Source organism: Sander vitreus, chromosome 5 (assembly GCF_031162955.1).
Source record: "Sander vitreus isolate 19-12246 chromosome 5, sanVit1, whole genome shotgun sequence".
Taxonomy (NCBI): domain Eukaryota; kingdom Metazoa; phylum Chordata; class Actinopteri; order Perciformes; family Percidae; genus Sander; species Sander vitreus.
In genome coordinates this window covers 11219713-11241141 of record NC_135859.1, presented here as the reverse complement: position 1 = coordinate 11241141, position 21429 = coordinate 11219713, and the positions used below count along the sequence as shown (strand labels likewise).

Genomic DNA, 21429 nt, shown 5'->3' with positions numbered 1-21429 from the left:
GTATTAGTAAAAAGTGGCATGGAAATACTTGAGTAAAGTACAGTAAATGTATAGTTAGAATCAGAATCAGCTTTAACCCTTGAGTTATCCTCTAAAGAAAGAAAAGAAATTAAATCAGAAATATGTCTCTCTCAACCAAATTGCCCAAAAATAACTTGGATGCATGGATGTACATTATGTTATATGGGACCCATGCAACATTCTTTACAGGTAAAATTAATGATTTACTTTTATTGAATTGTGGTGTTTTATAGCATTTGAAAAGTTTGAAATGGTTTCAAAACAGTATCCTGACTAAATTTTGACATAAACCAGTCTGTGATTCACTCAACATCCTCTGATCTTAACTATTAGTCAAAATAATTCATAATTTCTGCTTTTTTTAAAACAAAAAAATTAGGTATAATGTCAAATAAATTAGGTTTATTGACCATGAATTTAAAAAAGCGTTGAAAAAAGTGACAAAAACTTTGTTTTTTAAAAGCGTCAGAAGCATCAAGAAAAGCGCCAACAACGTTGGAAAAAGTGACAAAAATAGTTCATTTTCAATTTCAACCCGGAAGGACAATAAGTTCGACGGGAACGCAACACAAGGGTTAATAGCCAAGTATGTGTACAGCATTTGACTCCGGTTTGTTGCTGCTCTTAATGTTCATACACAGGATAGATATACAGCTAAAACAAAGACAGCAGATAAACAACGATAAACATTTGACTGCTATGTACAGATGTTATTTTCCACCACTGCTATAAACACTGCAATACCGCTCAGTGGCTACTAGGGGTCAGACTGTGGGTGAGGGAATAAATACAGTAAATCAACAAAGGCCTATCAAAGTGACACTCATTATGAGAGATTATATTCTTCCCAGCTACCTTTTTTTCCTATTGTAATTTCTTTTCTTGTGTTAACACCATTGTAATGTCCACTGACTAGATAACTCTGACTCTCTAATAACATGTGCAGGACAGGACAGACACGTGTCCATGCCTGTGTGCACCCTTGATTGAATTACCTATGTATCTGGCATTGGTTACAGGCAAAAGCTTGACCAAGCATTCTACAGTCAATTTCACACTAAACGCTCCATGTGCTGTGGGGTAAAAGCACAGATTTGAGACTTTGCCAGAAGCTTCTCTCTCAGGGTATCAAGGCTACAGATTTCTTCCACTGCATGGTTTACACAGCAACTTCTTATCATACGTACCCCCCATGTCTCATCCTCCTACCTAACCTCTTTATAGTTTCATCGTTCTTCACAGCTGCACCCCTTCGGATCTGCACTCCCACTCCATTAGGTTGTACCAGACTACCTTTGATAGCCTCTCTATAGTCTTCTCTGCTCTATGAGATTGCGAAGAGATGTGAAGAGAAGCAGAGGGATTATCATCGACACAGTCAACTGAAGCAAGCTTCAATTGAGTTATTGTTAAGAGCTGGGAGTTTTTTTTATTGACCAAAATGTGTCATTTTGAAAACTTAAAGTGTCCCTCCTCTCACATACTGACTCTGTTAAAAAAAAAAAAAAAGCATCTGTCTTCTGTATTTGGTAGATGACATGAGTTATTTTGTGATGAAGTGCTGTAATTTACTTTCTGTTCGATGGAGCTATTTTAACTCAACGTGCCCCCTCTGCCTCCATTACAGTTACTGATTTTCTCCCAGAAGGCCTTTTGACAACACAGAGAGAAGGGTGTGAATTGCTGTTCTCAGCTAAAGATGAGCATATGACCATGTAAATACATCGGAAGCTATTAGCATGTTTATACTGTAATATTTGAAATGTTTATTACAACAGCAGAACATAGAGTTTGGCCTCTAGACTTAGTTTGCATCACTCCCCGCAGATATGTTTACATAAGATAGGGGGAGTGATATAGTGAGGAGATATTTTTGAAGTGAGATACCTCAACTGTATTGAAGATAAAGCATTCAGCTGCAGCCCCAGTTGCCCCATTTTTTGCGAACCCAAGACTTTTGTAAACTTATTTCAAGCCCCAAAACAATTGAGTTTAGGTATGTTTTCACAAGAGATTTGAGAAATATCAAAAAGCGAACATCACTTTTTCAGCTTTAGGGCCAAATTATCTGTTTATACATTGGTCTGGAACAAATTAGGGCCTCACTATGCAGAAAACTGAGTTTGTTCTGAACATTTTGATATGAAACACATCAGGATCAGGTTATAAGCAAAAACCATTTAAAGGAGAATTCAAAAAGAAATGAAAAAAATGCCCTTAGACCTTAACACTTTTCCCATTTGAACTTTTTGAATTCCCCTCAAAATAAATAATATAAAAATATACATATATTCAAATGGCTGAGTGAGTTTAGCCTTCGAGAGGGGCGAAAATGCACGTGTCATTCAGAACACAAGACAAAATAAGAGTTTACTTACAAAACGTAATGTGCAAAATAATTGTTTTTCTTGTTCACATTGTTTTTGTGATAAATAGGAGCCGAAATTGAAATTGCGATTAGAATTTGATTAATTGCACAGCCCTGTGATACAGAGAAGCAGCGGAATTGGCCAGGCAGAGGGGAAGATGGGAATTCTTTGCAGCTTAAATAGACCGCCAAATTGGAAGGGTGCGTTTGGTAGATGATACAGAGAGTAAAGGCATGTGTGTATGCAGCAGTGCAGCTCTAGTTCACTGCCTGAACAAGCTTGCAGGCGTCGCTCCACCCTTTGGTCAAAACACATTATCATCATCTGCTGTCCTACTATGATGGATTTCATGGATGGATTGCAATATTGACGCTGTCATCCACCTAAATTGTGAATCGCTAGGCCCATAAGCTGGAGTGGCGTGTATTTTCCTCTATTAGATGAACCATGAAGTAAGTACATACGAGCAACGCAATAACAGCCGGAAGTGCAGAATATGCAGAGACGTTATTTAAACAGCTTTATTTGCTTAGTATTAACAGGAAAATAAAGTGATCTTTTCTTTTCATGCTTTGTGTCCCTACAACTTCAGGGTTGATGAATGTGGTGGTGAGGAAGATCAATAATGATGATGATGATGATGATGATGATGATGATGATGATGATGATGATGACTTAAAGGGTCACTTCACCCAAATCACAGAAAAAGCATATTTTCCACACTTACCCCTGGTGCTATATAGCAAGGTAGATAGTTTGGGTTTTCTTTGTTGAAATCTTAAAAGTTATGAACATTTGAAGTCGACCGGTTGCCATTGGATTATTTTTTAATATTCTGGAAAAATATGGTTAGCCACTACCTTATTGATCCACTTCCATGTTAAACCCTCTGGAAATCCCTAAAAGGTATCCTAGAACACGTATAGTAGCACTCACATTCCCAATGATTGCATTTCTAAATAACCCTGAAAAAAAGAAAAAATGGCAGGCCTGAATAAGAGCTGTAGTGACTATATGACATGCATAGAAATAAAGGGAGTGACAGGGTAAGGGTAAATAGTTACATAACAAACATGGCAGACTAAAAGCTTTTTCTGTATTTTTTTATACCGTAGGTATTTTCATACCCGGTAAATACCATCAGTTCATATCCAGGAATGTCATCATGTGTTTTCATAAGCAGCATCATGTAACTTCCTATCCTTTATCACTTTTTCCACAATGCTATATATTGACCGGCTGGTACAGTATATTGAGAGATTTTCTATCGGTGGTTGGTATTCTGAAACAACTTCCTGCCTGGAGCTCTCTGCTGAGTCCTAGTTTGCCCATTATTGAACCAGTGATGAGAGAGAGAGAGAGAGAGAGAGAGAGAGAGAGAGAGAGAGAGAGAGACAGACAGAGCAAAGCCAGTCAGACAGACGGACGGACAGAGACAAATAGAAAGGAACTTTCCTCTTTGCTGAGTTTGTTGGAGCTCCATTGGCATGTTTTAATTGATGCGACCCTACGAGCAGCAAAGGCCTTTTCTGCTTTCACTCATTCCAGCTGACAACTAATCCAGGTAGGTTGTCTTATCCTTTTGTCTTATTGTATCATGATGGTTCTTGCTTTCCTCTCTCTGCACCATTGATTTCTTTCTCTGTCTTTCTGAGTTCTCAGTCTGAACAGTGCCATTTCATTTTCTCAGCCTGGAATTTAGTTCCTCTGGTTTTTCTTCTTTAGCTCCATGAACGAATGAAAATAATAAAGTAACACAGTCAGTGATGTGAGGGGAAAACACTCATAGACATGTAGACACTTTGGAGAATTGTCGGCTAAAATATCAACAAAAGACTCATATTCCAATGATGTACAAAGGTCTATGACAGCCAATACCGATATCTTTTGACTAAAACTAACACCGCTATGTGTCAAGTTGAAAGTGTCAATCCTCATCTGTAAATGTCTAATATTTTCAGTAACAGTACTATGGAGTTGGGTGTGCTAGTTTAGTATTTGTGGGTAAAGTGTGAGGCAGTAACTGGGTTTGGTCAGGGTTTGAGGATTTGGTTTCCCTGATTAAAAAACTTTTTTTTTCTTCTACTGCAAAACCCAGCAGTTAACAGTTTCATATGAACCCATCCTCTTACCTGGGAAAATGAAGTGTATTATACAGGCTTTTGTAAATCTTACATTTTTTTTAAATCTTCCTGAGAAGTTAATGAGATGTACAGTAATTTCTTAGTGAAGCAAAAATGAGCACCACCTATCCTAATAACCTCTATCTCTCTCTCTCTCTCTCTCTCACACACACACACACACACACACACACACACACACACACACACACACACACACACACACACACATATATATAAGACAGAAATAGCACTTTTAACTAGCTGCACAAGGCCTCGTGTGTGTGTGTGTGTGTGTGTGTGTGTGTGTGTGTGTGTGTGTGTGTGTGTGTGTGTGTGTGTGTGTGTGTGTGTGTGTGAGCGTCTCTATATAGAGTATAGAGATTTTCCTAGTAGAGTATAGTTTTTACTAGTATGACCAAAATGTCACTAGACAGAACAGGCTGTTTTTCTTCCAGTGTACAATATGTACATTTTTGCCTGTTGGTGTTTCCCAAAGACTTGTGTACATCTGCATGCATACTGACAGAGCACATAATGACATTATTCCACGTGCAAATGTGCATGTTTATGGGTGAGTGTGTGTTAATGTGTGCACATATCTTTATCAAGTGGTGTGGGGGTTTAGAGGCTTTGCAAGCCCAATCGATGGAGCCGCGAGGGGGCCTGCCTGCAGCTCTCACTCCAGCTGCCCACTGGGTGTGAAGGACACTGATGTGACAGCACTAATTACAGAGGCAGGAAGCCAGCACTACAAACATTCACAGCAGCAGCTGAACCGGGCTCTGCTGGGCTAAAGCCATCCTCCACCAGCCACTTTACACCTCTCATCCCACCAGGGTGGATTGTATTTCAAGAGTGTTAGTCCAAAATGAGATATTATCCACAGAGAGTCAAGTGAAAAGAAACACTGCTTTCACTTATATGATGTAGTAACCAGGAATGCTTGGAAATAACACAGCACACTCTGTAGTGATGCAGAAATCTAAAAACCCCACAGCAACTCCAAATAATGACAGTATCTTCATCATTTAGTGCAAATGAATTGCCTTGCGATTTCAAAACCGAAGAAACAGCAGTAAAAACAAATACACAATCAAATTTATTTTGTTTCGTGGTGTTACTTCTAACACTTTTTTAACCATAAACTAATTAAGATTAGCCTTGAATCCAAAATCCATTTGTTCTGTTTCTAGGGGTTCAATTTACCTTAATTGTAGATGATAGGACGGATGTCTGTACAAAAGTAAATTGAATAATTGTTCTATACCTGCAGATGTTTGTGCACTCGGGGTACCTTCTAGTTTAGTAACAGACCAAGAACGACCACTTCACTTTGCTTTACATTACAGTGTTGATATAGATTTCTGTAAAAGCAACCAAGCATCTTTATAGCTTGCTTAACAGCTTTGTTGTTGTAGCTGTTACTGCTGTTGTTGTTGGTAATTCATTTTCTAATCATTCCTTTCATTTAAACCTGCATTCATAGATCTTTTGTCCTCTGAGAAGCAGCGCAACATGTGGTTTTTCTGGCCACCTGACAAATGATATCTACAAAATTCTGACTGAATTCTACACCAAACAAGTATAATAACTTAAAAAGAAAGCAGGAACACTTTAGAATGATTGATTTGCTGCCCAGACAGTTTCAGGGAACTGGTACTGGGAGGCTTACTGACATTACTTACAACTGTGATTTTCCTGACAAAAACTCAGCTGTCTGTACACAAGGTCTGTAGTTACAGTAGGTTGATTGAATAAGTTAGAGGCTTAAAACGAAAGTTACGAATGTAACTACGGTTCTATGAATCCTGGATGACCGCCAGAGGCAGTGCTTAACACTGAATATATTCCGTATCGCGCTTGCGCAGGTCGAGTATTTATATCAACAAAGTGGCCTGTGACCTCAGGGTGACCCTGCCCAAGGTATTAAGTTCCGGAGTTTTGAGTGGCACACCACAAAGCTTTCAAAACTGTTTCTGCCATATCTCTGTCTGAAAACTAAAGGGAACAGAGCAATTTCTATCAGAGCCCTGAGGCTCTGGAATGATCTGCCCCAGAATACCTGGTCATCTGAGTCAGTGATCTCCTTTAAGTCCCTTCTTAAAACTTTAGGTTTAGTTACTTACACTTTAATCAAAGAGCCTTTCCTGATTTAATTTGAGCTTGAACCTTCTTTGAATTGTCTTATATTTCTTTTAAAACAGGTTTTTTTCTATTCCTCCCCCAGGGCGATATGGAGAAAATTTAAATATCACAATATGTTTGACCTATTACCTCAATATCTATATTGCGACGATATTGCAGGGTTGACTGGTGGTGCTTTCACAAAATACTATCACAATGAGATTTTTGATAAATAATCATCAATAATGTGGACATAATGACAAGTGGGTCAAGGCAAATAATAGAACAGCTGCAACAGTCTAAAAAAAATCTGAATATACATCACTGCCATTTTACGATATCCAAAATCGAAGACAATATCTAGTCTCACATTACAATATCGATATAATATCCATATATTGCCCACTGCACTGTACATGTACACCAAATAGTTTTTTATTTGTTTTCTTTAAAACCTGGTGATTTTTTGTCTGTTTTATTTTGCTGTTTTGTAAAGCACTTTATTAATGTGGATTTTGAAAAATGCCCTATAAAATAAGATTATTATTATTATTATTATTATTAGTAGTAGTAGTAGTAGTAGTAGTAGTAGTAGTAGTATATGTTGCAATAATTTCATTCACAGACATAAAGACTGGTTCACTTCACTGCCTGTCTTGTAATAACTAGAGCAAGTTTAACGTCTCATAGACATATAGGCAAATTCATATTCCAAATGAATCTAGCTTCAATTACAGTACTGTACACAATACTGTGAATGTATACTCTCTAACCTGTCACCAGCAGGAACAGGGTGGCCTTAAACTTTACTGTTGGCGTTCAATATATAAAATGGTGCCGCTAGGATAAGTTATCCTCACATTTGTTTTAATTATGTACATTTCCATTGACCACGGCTTCCTTTTAATTATTTTCCCATTGATCTGCACTGTAACCCAACATGTAGGTCAGTGAACAAGAGCTGCTGCTGGAGGCAAAAATAAAGCAATGACAATGAATGAATCGTGACGCAATTGTCAAACAGCCTAGGCCGTAATCTACTTTTGATTTCAATTACTTCAGACGTAACTATGTCTTGTTAGTTCATTTCTTTTCTTCCATTTCTATTTCTTATTCTTTTTTTTGACATAGGATTTGTATTAAAAATCTGACACGAAGAGGACACATAAGTTGTTTTGCACAGTTTATGTAAATAAAGGACTATTTTACAGTTATTATGTCTGCAGCTTATTCTGTTAAAAAATCGCCATCTTAAATCGTGATTCGTATCGTGAGTTGATCGTTACATCCCTACACATACTAATACAATCAATCACCATAAAACAGGAAGCACCACATCATTCATGACTACATGACTGCTTTCTCTTCAAAAACTGTTTTCACTTTGACCGTTTGAAAACATGGCCAAAAATTGTCTCTCTTCCTCCATACCAGGATGGACCATGGAGACCGAGGGATGGGCGTCTCTCATCTTCGCTATGAGGAAGAGGAGGGTGAGTGTGTGTGCACGTACTGTATGTGTGTGATTCATATTTATGGTAGATCCATCATGGAGTGGCCCTTTGTTAATATAAACAGGAAATTAAATACTTCCACCCACTTTGTCTCTTCATAGTATCATGAGACACTCACACTAACTTATAGTTTCTATTTTGTTCTGAGAGTTTGTGTGGGTGAATGCTGTTAATAGACTGCAAAGGAGGAATGACGATTGACTCAAGATTGTTTGTATGCTTTTGTATGAATCGGTATTTTGGGGATTGAGAAGTTGCATATTTGAGTGAGTTTGTGTGTGTTCTGTCTTCCCAATAAGCAGCAGGTTCTGTTCTTTTTCCAAACATCCAATATTGGTTTGCATCTCCTGTTATTTAGTTATTCCACATTGAGTTTAGTGTGCAATTAGTTTTAAAGTGCCTCCTTAATTGCCAACAGATGATCAATCTCACATCATCCAGGTTTTTGTTGAAAACAGGGATAATACGAGCCAAACGCTGTCACAGCAAAGATAAAGTACTGAGTGATTCTGAATAGGCTTGATTTGCTTTTTATGTGTGACTGCCAAAATGGAACACTGCTGTTAATAAGCAGACATGGTTTCAAACCTAATTTATTCAGAATTTAAGTGGTACAACATTCATAAAAACACTCATCTGAATATGATAAATGAATGAAAGATCTCTTTAAAGTGCTCATATTATGCTCATTTTCAGGTTCATAATTGTATTTAGAGGTTATATCAGAATAGGTTTACATGGTTTCATTTTCAAAAAACACCATATTTTGTTGTACTGCACATTGCTGCAGCTCCTCTTTTCGCCCTATGTGTTGAACTCTTTGTTTTAGCTACAGAGTGAGGCATCACACTTCTATTCCATCTTTGTTGGGAGTTGCACATGCGCAGTACCTAAGTAAGGACTACTAGCCAGTCAGAAGCAGAGTATGAGGGCATGCCATGCCAGCAGCTAGGCGAGCATTATAACATGTGTTACAAAGTGACGCATGTTCATCACAGAAGTAAAGGCTAGACTACAATAGAGCTGTTTGGAGAAGTTTGTGAACAGTGTTTTCTGTTGGAGATGGTAAGTCCTTTTGGGGTGGACTTTGGGATTTTTCACTTTGTAAACCTATTACATGCACAAAAAGGTATATAACACAATAAAGGAAAGGGGAAAAGCCAAAAAGCATAATATGAGCACTTTAAACAATCTTTTCAGCCAGTCAACTATTTTGGGGCCTTTCATCAAACATTCATTGAAGACACTTGTTTTGGAAAAAAATGTCTTTCTCTTGATTGTTCTTGTAACTTGGTATCCTACAGGAACCAATAATGGCACAGTTTTGCACTGAACTGAATGCAACCGTGTAGTGCATATTCATGTAACCATCCAGGAACCGTCCATATTTGTCCCCAGACCATCAGTCCATCTACATTGGTGTCCCAGTGCCTCGAGGATATCGTCGCAAACGCAGGCGAAGGCGCTCCAGTCGGGAGGCTGCTAACATGGACAGGGACAGACGCTATAGCCAGAACAGACACCAAGGGCACAACCGCTACCGAGATATAGAGGAAGGACTTGATTCAAAAGAGCAGAGTCTCCAAGACATCAACCACACAAGTAAGTCAGGAGACAGCACAGGCTTAGTTACGATCTTGAAACATTGGGGGCTTAGCCCAGCCCAGACATCAGAATTTAGATTTTATTGCACCATTTTCAAGTTATTTCAGAGTTAAATGAATATAAGATGTGAGACACTGTGCTTTACCAAAAAGTTCCGGTCAGCTATAGTAGGCTGGCTGTTACAGCATTAATTTAAAATAAACAAAATCAGTGCAATCTGAGATTGCATTCAACTTTGGTATTATTTAAATTTTTAGCAGCAGAAGAAAAAGAGCCCTGCCATATATGAAGTAGCCATATGATTGTATGTTGCCAATGCTTTGTTGAATTTTGAAAATTAACCAACCCTGGTCTCATAGCTTCTGCTTCTATTGTGTGACAGGGGCTCCTTTTGAACTGTGAACACATTTGAACTGTGATAAACTTCACCTCTCCAGTAGCTCTTTCGGTGTCTCATCTGTAGGATTTGGCATCGAGAACCGGTTCCAACTTGGAATCGTTTAAAAAAATTATGATTCCAATGGAATTGTTTTTTTATTGGAATCGTTTAGAAAATTTGGTTTTGAATCCGATCATCGGTTCCAAATGTAACATGTTTTGGTTTCGGTAGCAGCCACCGTACTGCGAGGCGCCTGTTGTGTTGTGTGGCTTTTTTTACGTTGAAAAAGCCCAGTAAAACTGTAAATCATCGTTGAATCAAAATAAAATGTTCCTCTTATCTGTGTAATAAGTAGGGTTGGGTATCGTTTGGGTTTTTTCCGATACCGGTGCTAAAACGATACTTTTAAAACGGTGCCGGTGCCTAAACGGTGCCTGAACTGATACTTTTAAATAGATTTAAAAAAATATGTATATATTTAAAAAAGAAAAAAGCAGCACAAAACGACAGTCGGCGACATTTAAGAACGGCTTGTTTATTGCTAAGGCCATATGGTCAAAATTAAATGATTTGTTAAAAATGTAATAATAACGTATAACAATAACTTATTTCACCAGTAAATTGCTGGTAAACGACAAAAACAACCACTATGGATGATGGAAAAAGGGTATTTTACAATAACTTTGAATGCACCAAGAGGCTGGCGAGGCGAGTTTCAAGTGAACGCACCGTCTGTGTTGTTTTTCTAAAAACGGCAGCTGTGGACTGTTTCTTTAACTGTCTATGACTGTTGCGTCTCAGTGTTGGAATGCTCTACAGTGAAATACAGTCACACCATTTAACGTTAGCTGTCAGCATTTTTACCGTGTTTAATCCAGCTACTAGCTAACGATAGGCTAACGTTACCTGCTGCCAAGTGTAGTGTTAACTAGCGTCACATGCAGTGATGCTTCTGTTCCCTCTAACGTCCGTTTAGGAGCATCAGAGGGCAGTGCAGGCGTGTCAGTGACACCGAAATGAGGCACCGAAATCCGCGTTACTATTCGTATTCGTAGATACCGGTCATTAAGGCACCGGTGCCGTATTAGCACCGGGTGTCGGTACCCAACCCTAGTAATAAGCATGTGACCCGTTTCAACTCCCCTTCTCAAAGAATCTGAATTGAAAATTGATAAGAACCAGAATCAAAAGGAAGAATCGAAATTGGAATCAGAATTGTAATACAATAATGGATCCCAACCCTACTCATCTGTCTGTCCTGCTCATAGAAAGGATGCAATCAGCATATCATACCAACCTAAATCCAACCAAATTACACATTTGATGTATCTGACATGTGATGATTAGATCATAAACACATATTATTTACCAATTATTTGAACACACCTACCAATATCAGATTATACAAAAACAAACCATTAATACACTATTCCATCACATAGGGGCTAATAACAATATTCATCACTGCTCATTATTCTATATGGGCTGACAAATCTGAGAAAATAACCCTGATGATGTCATTCTGATGTCATCAGGGTCACCTCAGCTTTGGCTTTAGGCTACACATTTAGCATAAAACCTGTGGCATGTGCAGTTTGAAGACATGGTTGACATGTAGGGTTGAATGTTTTTGGGACATGAACCGTAAGAATTAAAAGCCAGGATATCACAGTATCTGCTTTATTGATTTTGACCATTTAAAAAAAAAAATCTGCTTACATGTCACCTGATGTTATAGAGCTGCAAAACTACACTGAAATAAATAGCCTCTAATACAACTTCTGTGGATATGGGGAAGTAAGGCTGCACTTGTAGAAATAGCTCCAGTGAAGTGTGGTGTATATATCAAGTTTTCTGCACACTGCTACCAGAGTGGCTTTTACCACAAAGCTTTCCAAAGGCATAGATGTGAACCAGACGGTGTCAGGCATTCTAATTGTTTGACTCTTCTACCTCATGCTTTTCATTCGATTTTTGCTTCCTTCCAGCAGTTTTAACATAAGGAGTCTGAGACACTGTGTAGCTTCTGTTTCAGGGTGGATTAATAAGTAGCCTGGCAGAACAGCCAGATAAAGCTGCTTTGGCTTTCACAGACTTTGGCCGGGAAGGTTGTCCACTTTGCTACATTGATGTGGCACAATCACTGGCAAGTGCAGCAGAGGTCTTTACTTAGTTTGGACTGTATCCACACACGACTATGGTATTTTGGAAAGTGTCAGTACATGACTATCAATAATACATATGGTGCCATTACCAGTAGGAGGATAATAGCAGGTACAATAAAGATGTACAAGACAACAAGGGGAGAAAATGGTGCCCAGTGTAGGGAATGTAAACAACTTAGAGAGCATATGAAAGAAAAATAGACTGATAATTCTCATTTGTAAGTTGGGCTCTAGTCTGTTTAGCACCTAAAGTAGCTAATGAATTTCCACTGAGGAGTTGTTAGACTGAATGGCAAACTCTACATGTTTAAAATGTGTAACTGGACAGGAATGTAATCTGTTGATTTGTTTTTTGCTTGTCATTTAGATAAAACAACATAGAATTAATTGTTCGTTGCTGTCAATATAGCGCTTCAATATAACTGACTCATCCGGTACCTTAATTACTATACAGCTCAGCCCATAGGTTAGCAGCAGCTGACATGGTCAGCTCATTACCCTGCAACAACCTCCATACAATAATGAAATGGATTGTAAGTACAGTAGGCTCATAATTGAATACCTATAATCAGGTAGAATTGTGTGATCTGGATGTAGGCTTCAATACTCCAATCATTACTGTAATGACAAATAACAGCCTACAGCTGGTTGTAATCGAGGTGTAAGTGAAAATGATTATAGTTAGAGATTCCATGTCTATTGATTCATTGGAAATCACTATTTCCATTTATAAGTGACAGATCAGTTTGACTTGACCTCTCAGCGAAGAAAAAGGGACATCCTTTTTGTCCAGTAGAGAAGCTGTAGGTCTACAAGGCTGCAGCTCCTGAGTGCCAGATTTCTTTTACCATTATGTTTTAGGTTATATTTGATACATTGCTGTTGAAACTCTATCGAAATGATATTACAAATAGTAAAGATTTTCTAAAACAGTCTTTCATTCTATCAAGTGTCTCCAGCGGCAGAGCGGCTACGTTACATCCTGAATGAAGATGATGACATGCCCACGCCTACGCTCTTCACTGAGATGGACACTCTACAGCGAGAAGGAGACGAGCTGGAGTGGAAGGAGTCTGCAAGGTGGATGACAATACTCACAAGCACATGCACACTCAAATTCAGGCACAGTCACGCGTCTATCACTTGCTCTTGTGCTATGTTGCTTTGCTTTTTCTTCAAGATTTAAATCTGGAGTATATCCACTCGACAAATGATTCGTCCGGTCCAAAATACATATATCAGTGCCCAGCAAACTACATGTTCAGATTATGGCGTGACTCAACAAATCACAATCAAATGTATTAATGTAAGCTTCACCTGTGCTTTTTTTTTTTGTCTGCTGCAAAAAATTGGTTGATTGCAGATGTAAAAGGAAGCATGATTTTGCAATTCCATGGCTAATATCACATCCAAAATCTATTCAGAAACTGCTTTTGTTAGATAGTTTGGATGGAATTTGGTGTTTCCAGAGGAGCTGCCATGTTTATCAGTTTAAAAAACGTAAATAAAAGGCCAAGTCTGGCTGAAATTAATGCAGAATTAACCCTCAGACCAAACTAAAGTGAAGGTAGTTGGCATTATCAGACTGCAGAGTGGTAGAAAATCAAACTGAGTTCATACAGTCATAAAAATGATTCTTTGACATACGTAGCAATACAAGCCTCACCAGTACACTGTTTCTCTTTGAGGTCTCTGCTATTTTCCATAAACACCCTGCTTCACATCCACACAGTGTCATACCTAGGGCTAGGTACCGAATTGATGACCGTCATCAGATGCGTCATCAGACCCGAAGTCGCCATGTTGGAGGTACTCCGCATCACAACAAAGCACAGGCACTGAAGTAGATCCCGAACGTCGTTAAGGAAAAATGGTTAATTATTGCTGTGTTTTAGGTTGTACCAATAGGTCAGACCGAGAAAAACATTTGGAATATTATGACTTGGTACTGTGTCTCCCTCACCCATCCCATAAGCCTCCAAACTTTTGTAGGATTTAAGGGCTTCCGCTGTGTATGGGCTCGGCGAGAAAACCAGGTAGTTGACTATATCGGGATATGCAATTGAAAGAAGAATCACGGATCCAAGAACCATGGATCCAAGAAGAGGGAGCCAACTTGTAGGGATCTGCACCGCCAGTAAACTGTAATTTCTCAAAATATCGCGCCTTTTTTGTGGTCCAAGTCCTTCCATGCCTTTGCATCTTGGATGCGTTTTGATGAGCTTTTCTGTTGTTTAGACATAAAGTATTAAAGTATCCAAAGTGCACAATACTCCATTACTCCATTCAGTTGTTTACACCGAGTGCCTCCAATATGGCCGCGCATCCAGGTTACCGCCCCGAACGTGACGTCAGTGACAACCCTCTATACTTTTTTGGCACCAACTGAATTGCCTCTATAGTATTGAGGATGCCTTGTCATTCAATACCAAATTTCAATACCTAAGGACTCAAGGAGCAAATCTTGTCAGCGTCAGTGAGCCAAATGCAGCATGCTTCTTTTTCAAGATCTAATAATGCTGGTGATTGGCTGTCTAACATTACATGTTGTAGAGACACGCAGGAAAAACTCACGTAGTCGGAGCTGAAAAATAAATAAAAAGATGTGTTCCGTAATGTGTAATGTTGTAATTTCTTTTTGTTTTATTAAATTGGTATTGAAAAAAAATTGCGTTTAGGAACCGGTATCGAAGTCACGGTATTGGTATTGGCACCGGTATCAAATTTTTTTTTTAACAATACCCAGCCATATAGCTGCAAGCTCCTACCACGGACATACTGAGAAGTGGGCACCACCAGCAGAGCTGAGCTGAGCTCAAAGAAATCTCGACAGTTCTGTATTCCTCACCTGCTCCTTCTGTCTGTGTTTTTGCTGCCTTCAGGTGGGTAAAGTTCGAAGAGAAGGTGGAGGAGGGAGGAGAAAGGTGGAGTAAACCACACGTGTCCACGCTGTCCCTGCATAGTCTTTTTGAGCTCAGGACTTGTCTCCAGACAGGAACAGTGCTGCTGGACTTGGAAGGCTACTCACTGCCTCAGATAATTGGTGAGATCTTCGAGATTTTGTTCCTTTTCTGATAACTGCATTTCTCATTGTGTGTCACTCTTAATATCTGTTCTGTTTTATATTCAGCCACTGATGCATCATTTTGGCCTGGTGTATTTTTGTGTACACAATGTCAGCTTGTAACGTACATTAGCTAATATTTTGTTAGCTAACCAAACCCTTTCCTAGTTTTGTGGTGAACTGCTGTTTCTAGATTAAGATGTCCCAAAGCTAAATTATTTCTTAGTAAACCAAAAGTTCAGCTCCCTCCAAAACCCCAGAAGTGCAAGACAGTAAACACCTAAATTGATTAAATCTATTAGCTTCAGCTTTTCCCTGTGACACTTTTGTATGAGCTGTTTCTTGAGCGCAAACCCGGACAGAAATGACATATCAAACTTTATTTATTAAGTATTGTCACACCACAGCTTCAAGTGTTAAACAATTTTAACAGGTCTATCTTTTTATTTCTCTTGAAATATTGGTATATAGCCTAGCTTGTGTGTTGTGTGTTATGGCTGCCTTGGAATCATGTTGCATGTTTTTGACTTTCTATGTATCCCTGTGTTTATTGAACCAATAGCCTTATCCAGCCCAGTCTCATGGCAGTTTGTGAAATGGTCACGTTATTGAATCTATTGATGCGTGTACTGAACATGTTAATGTCGTTATTTTCGTGTGGTGAGCACGAATTTTAAAGTAATGTATTTCAATGGGAAGCATATTTTGTGATCACAGAACAATTACAGTAGCGAGTAGTATTGATAAGGTGAAAATCCGCGCAGGGAGGGTGGTGGGTGGGTCGAACAACTCAGGACTTTCACCCCGGAGACCAGGGTTCGCGTCCCGCGTGTTGCAGTTCCTTTCCGCATTATTCTCTTCCTAACCACAACCATCCCGTTGTTGTCGGCGTCTCCTGCGTGTGATGGTTCCTTTCCTCATTCTTCTTTTCCTAACCACAACTGGCCCGTTGTTGTGGCCGGCGTGTGGCGTTTCATTTCCCTGTTGTGGCGTTTCACTTCCCCGTTGTTGCATCCCCCAGAGCAGCCCAGTGTCATGGCAAATCGTGAAATGGTCACGTTTGAAAATCGTGACCTGTACACGAAATAAACGAGAAAATCGTGACCTGTACACAAATCAATAAATTAAAATAACGTGACCATTTCACGAACTGGCGTGAGACCGGGTTGCCTTATCACCGCAGACTGTATGCTATATTATACTTTGTGTATTACTGTTTTTACTTTTGTTACCTACTAAACTAGGGACCAATTTGGGACAAACCCTTATAGCACACAAATAGTACCTAACATTAGCATGTATATAAACATTTAATGGCTTTGTAAGCTAGCTTGTTAGCTAACCAAATGAGCTAATTTCAGTAAGGCAGTACAGGCTACTTTGTCACAGTAGGCTAAATTGTAAACAAAGCTAAACTCTATCAGGTTAAACAGTTAACTACACAGTTTACAGGGATATCCCTATACCAGAAACAACCGCTTTTAACTTTCCCTGTTATTAAATATTGACATATTTGCGTGACCTAGCTGCCAACTCATGCTTTTCCCACTTTCCACATACTGTACTTATCACATGGCAAAGTGGAATATATATACGGTATATATATATATATATCCAAATAATAAAATATCAAAACAACTACAAAACATAAGAAGATATGTTAAGGACATAAGAACATAGAAAACCTACAAATGTAAATAACCATAAATTTCCATTTTTTTTAAAGGAAATTAATTTATTTTCACATAAAACGACTCTTAGATAATTCATATTTTCCTATTCCTATTTTACAAGAAAGTTATTTTCCAGTATTGTTTTGGCGCCCCAACTGCCAGTTTTTGTATGCATTGTACATATCTCAATGTTGTTACCTATACCTCAGTTTCCCACTTGGTCAAGTGATTGGTAGAATGCTTTTAGACTAGGGCTGTCAAATGATTAATATTTTTTTTAATCGCGATTAATTGCCAAATTCCTATAGTTAATCACGATTAATCGCATGTTTTATCACATGAATAAAATTCTATTATTTTGCATTTCAGAACTGTTTTTAAGTACATATTAACAATGGAAAGCCATGGGCGCCCGTATAGCTCAGTTGGTAGAGCGGGCGCCCATATATAGAGGTTTACTCCTCAACGCAGCGGGCCTGGGTTTGACTCTGACCTGCAGCCCTTTGCTGCGTGTCATTCCCCCTCTCTCTCTTTCCCTTTCATGTCTTCAACTTTCCTGTCAAAATTAAAGGCCGAAAATGCCCAACACAATTATCTTTAAAAAAACAATGGAAATTCATTCTTACCAGTGTATCTTAATTGGGAATCAAATGAATGCAAAGAAAGTTACTTTATGAACTTGACTTTAAGATTTGTAATTGTTTATTATTTATTTACCGTAAACAAAAGAAAAATGTGTGAATCTGTCATTATTGCACAATTCCTACAAGTACCTAACCTACTAATTGAGATGTAACACTAACACTTTGCTTATACAGTACAAACAAAATGGTCCAAAAACCGGATGCCACAGCAGGACATTTGTAACCTTTATGTTTTTCTAATAAGGAATGCAACAATTCTCCTGGACAGAAAAGGGGGTGGACAATTTCCCAAATGACAAAAAGTCAAAAAAACGATACAAACAACACAGTCCTAAAACCGTATGCTGATATACATAGTCAATATAGTGTGCAGTAACTTCTAAATAATTTTGATTACTCACTGACGTCCAGTGATCACTGGTTAATGAGACAGCGTTTGCAGCACTTTGCAGCAATTCCAGTTGGGCTGCTTTCTCCGTGTCGTACAGGCTGTGTATGCGTGAAACTACTGTTCCCCTCGACAACTTTTTAAAAGTAAACTTTCCATTCAGAATCTTATTGGCATCCATTTCGGCATCTCGCGCTCGCCATCCACTCAAAACGTAACGTTAGCCTATTACTCTTTGGCCGGCTCGCAAGCCCAAACAAGTGTGTGCAGCGTGCCTGTTGTTTTGTTTCCGGTCTAGCTAGATCCGGTGTGGTGTTGTAGTTTTTCTAACGTTACTAGTTGTTGCAACAGCATGTGAAAAAAACGACAAAGTTTGCTAGGCCAAAAATAACGTTAATCTCGCGATAAAAAACTGACAGCACTATTTTAGATCAATACTTTATGCTGGAAAAGTTACATTTGGCTTGGTAGTCTAGGGTTTTGTCGTGAAACATCCATCTGTAAAGAAAATTGACTAATTCTAGTGACACTGTGCCACATCCTTTCATCATGATGATGATAATACACAAGGTAATCTAAGTTCAATATGAGATGCACAAAAATTGTCTATTGCTCTTATGGAGTCTGGGGGATCTGCATTATCCAATCTCAACCTCTCAGGACTAAAATCAACCAGAAAAGGTATTCTTTACACTGAACACCAAACAGTGCTTCAGTGCTAATTAAACTCACACGTTTTAAATTGTAGTCTGACACTATCACAGTATGTTGTATATATGTAGTTAAAGGGCATTTGGGTATTCTTTTTGGTGGCCATTTTAATAATTTTCCAAAATGTCAGTATTATGAACACATTTACACTCAATTTAACTGAGGTCAACAGCTTGGGCATCAACCCTATTCATGTGTTTATACATTCAACATAGACTGTAATGTATAATATGGTAACAAACTACAGTAATGCAATGTGTGAGTGCTTCAAATTGGGAACATTGGCACCCTATGCCAAATTTCCTCATGTGAATTATGAATGAATTTGTCCTTTTCCAGATGACATCATCGAGAGACAGATAGAGGAAGGCATGTTATCTCCTGAGCTTAAAGAGAAGATCAGTTTTGTCCTGCTGAGGAAACATCGACACCAGACCAAGAAGCCAATCCACCGCTCACTAGCCGACATCGGCAAGTCCAGCTCTTCTACCAGTGAGTAGCTCATGGAAATGATCATCTAGCTTCATTTAAAAGAAATGGCACTATGGGGGTCATTATTTCCATGATTAATAATACTTCATACAATGTTGGACAGCATGTATTATGACATGCCATCACATGAAATAACACTTTGTGTCCCTGGGATATAGCAATTTCTTTTCTTTATCAATGATTAGTCTATTCTGGTCCCACATATAATTTAGCAGCCTCTGAAAAAACTCATTATGCATATATTTGCCTCACTTAGTAAATGAATGAACGCACTCCTGCAGTCAACAAGGCTCATATCCTCCACAAGGGATGTATTAATGTTTGATGAGTTAATTAGTGCTGAAGCATTTCCTCATCTCATCCGGGCAGGACACATACTGCTAGATAAATCGGGAAAAAAATAACACTCTGCTACTGTCCGCGTCTATTTCTGTTTCCCCTTTCCTTGTCAGATCGTAATGTAGGGTCCAGAGGTGGTCCGGGGTCAATAGCCAACTTTAACCGCTCCACAGAGGACCTCCATTTGAAACAGCAATCTGCCAACTATGGTCGCCTGCGTAAGTGTCTGTCTATGGGTGCACTGCTTGTGGTTTCAACTTACATGCATGGCTGTGCGTTATGGCCAGAAACATCTGTCTCTCTTTTTAAGGTTAAACAGTATTTGGTTAGGTTTTGATTAAAAAGACAGGGCTTGTTTTGTTTTTTGAAGGCAGATACTGATTTGTTTAAAGTAAATAAACATATAAAAAAAAAAATCATCATGAGTCTTGTTGGACAGAAAAAAAACTCTTTAATCACAGAACTGTAAAACTAATTGACACCCAGCAGCTCTGACACAGAGACTGTGGACTTCTTCACAGTGATGCCTCATTCACTATGTAATCCTAAGATATATTGGTAAGATATATTTAAAATTCATATAGATATATTGACTAACTGTAGTCAGGAAACAACCTCTGTCTTGTCAGAGATGAAAAGCATTTTAATGCCCACAATCAAATCCACATACTTGTTTGCTCAAAGGTCAGTATCAGCCATATTCATCTGTTAAAGTGAGCCAAAAACTGAGCCCAATTTCATAAGACCTCAAAATTAACTTCCTTTTGCATGTAAAAAAAACTATTTGAAGTAACAACTCATGGATTGGCAGGACCTTAATCTCAACAAATCAGTGTAATAATTGGATTCAACTTGAATTTCCCAGAGCTTTCTCATCTTCAACTAGCATCCTAAAACTAAGCAGGTGATTTGTGCGTCAACTTGTGTTCTGCATTAGAGGGACCAATTTCACTCATGTTGCTTTTTTGATAGATTTTTTTAAGTTTCCATCTGAAGGCATTGCTCCCTAACGGCTAAGTCGTACTTTGTCATACATATCATGCCCTGTGTGGTTAAGATGAAAAAAGGGGAGTAAAACCACCTTTCTACCTTTTGTCTTTACCTTGCTCTTTCTTTGTCATAAATGGTAACTGTAAGTGTATTGTTATTGTATAGCTGTATTGTGTAGCTTATTTTACCGTTAACAATGACGAGTCATAGATTATCTAAAATATATAGCATGTAAATAAGATGTTATAACTGTTTTTGTTGATGTTTTGCACTCCAGGTCACGCCCAGAGTAGGAGTATGAATGATATTGCAGATACTCCCAGCACAGACCAGGTGACGATTTCTATCTTCTGAACAACCTTAAGCATTACATATTAGAGAGTGATTTTTGACTGAGGTAATAAAAGGTAACTTGGATTTACATCAACATTTCCCTTATTAAAGCAAGTTTGTTTTATATTTGCAGGGTTTTGGCTTTGTCATTAAATTCACGTTCCTGTCTTTTATAATAGTGAAATGTCTATTTATCTGTATGGAAGCTATCTCTGGGGTTTATGCTCATTTCCCACTTTGTTACTTTCCATTATTGCAGAGACTACCTATCTCATGTCTCAGTAAGGCGTTGCATTATGTTAAATTGATGTTGGCGAGAGCCAGCTCTGTGTAAGTGGCATCAATCTTTCATTGCTGTTGCTAGTGAAGGTGACAGCTAGTGATACAGGAAGCGTGCAAACACATAACTCACTCCTTTGTAGAGGGGATGCAACAATGTGGCTTAAACCTGGTGACGCATGCTTGGACTGATGCAAGGGTGTGCTGTTGTTGCTT

General features: G+C 38.6%; 1 protein-coding gene across 1 annotated transcript in view; it reads left to right on the top strand.

The window, feature by feature from the left end:
• Positions 1 to 8072: 8072 nt before the first annotated feature.
• The window catches only part of slc4a5a (solute carrier family 4 member 5a), a 39984-nt gene continuing 26627 nt past the window's right edge, over positions 8073 to 21429 (top strand). The window contains exons 1-7 of the mRNA XM_078249677.1: positions 8073 to 8130; positions 9550 to 9753; positions 13251 to 13380; positions 15183 to 15343; positions 19120 to 19272; positions 19725 to 19829; positions 20879 to 20934. Coding sequence (XP_078105803.1) covers positions 8073 to 8130; positions 9550 to 9753; positions 13251 to 13380; positions 15183 to 15343; positions 19120 to 19272; positions 19725 to 19829; positions 20879 to 20934 — 867 coding nt within the window. The remainder of the gene's footprint in view (positions 8131 to 9549; positions 9754 to 13250; positions 13381 to 15182; positions 15344 to 19119; positions 19273 to 19724; positions 19830 to 20878; positions 20935 to 21429) is intronic.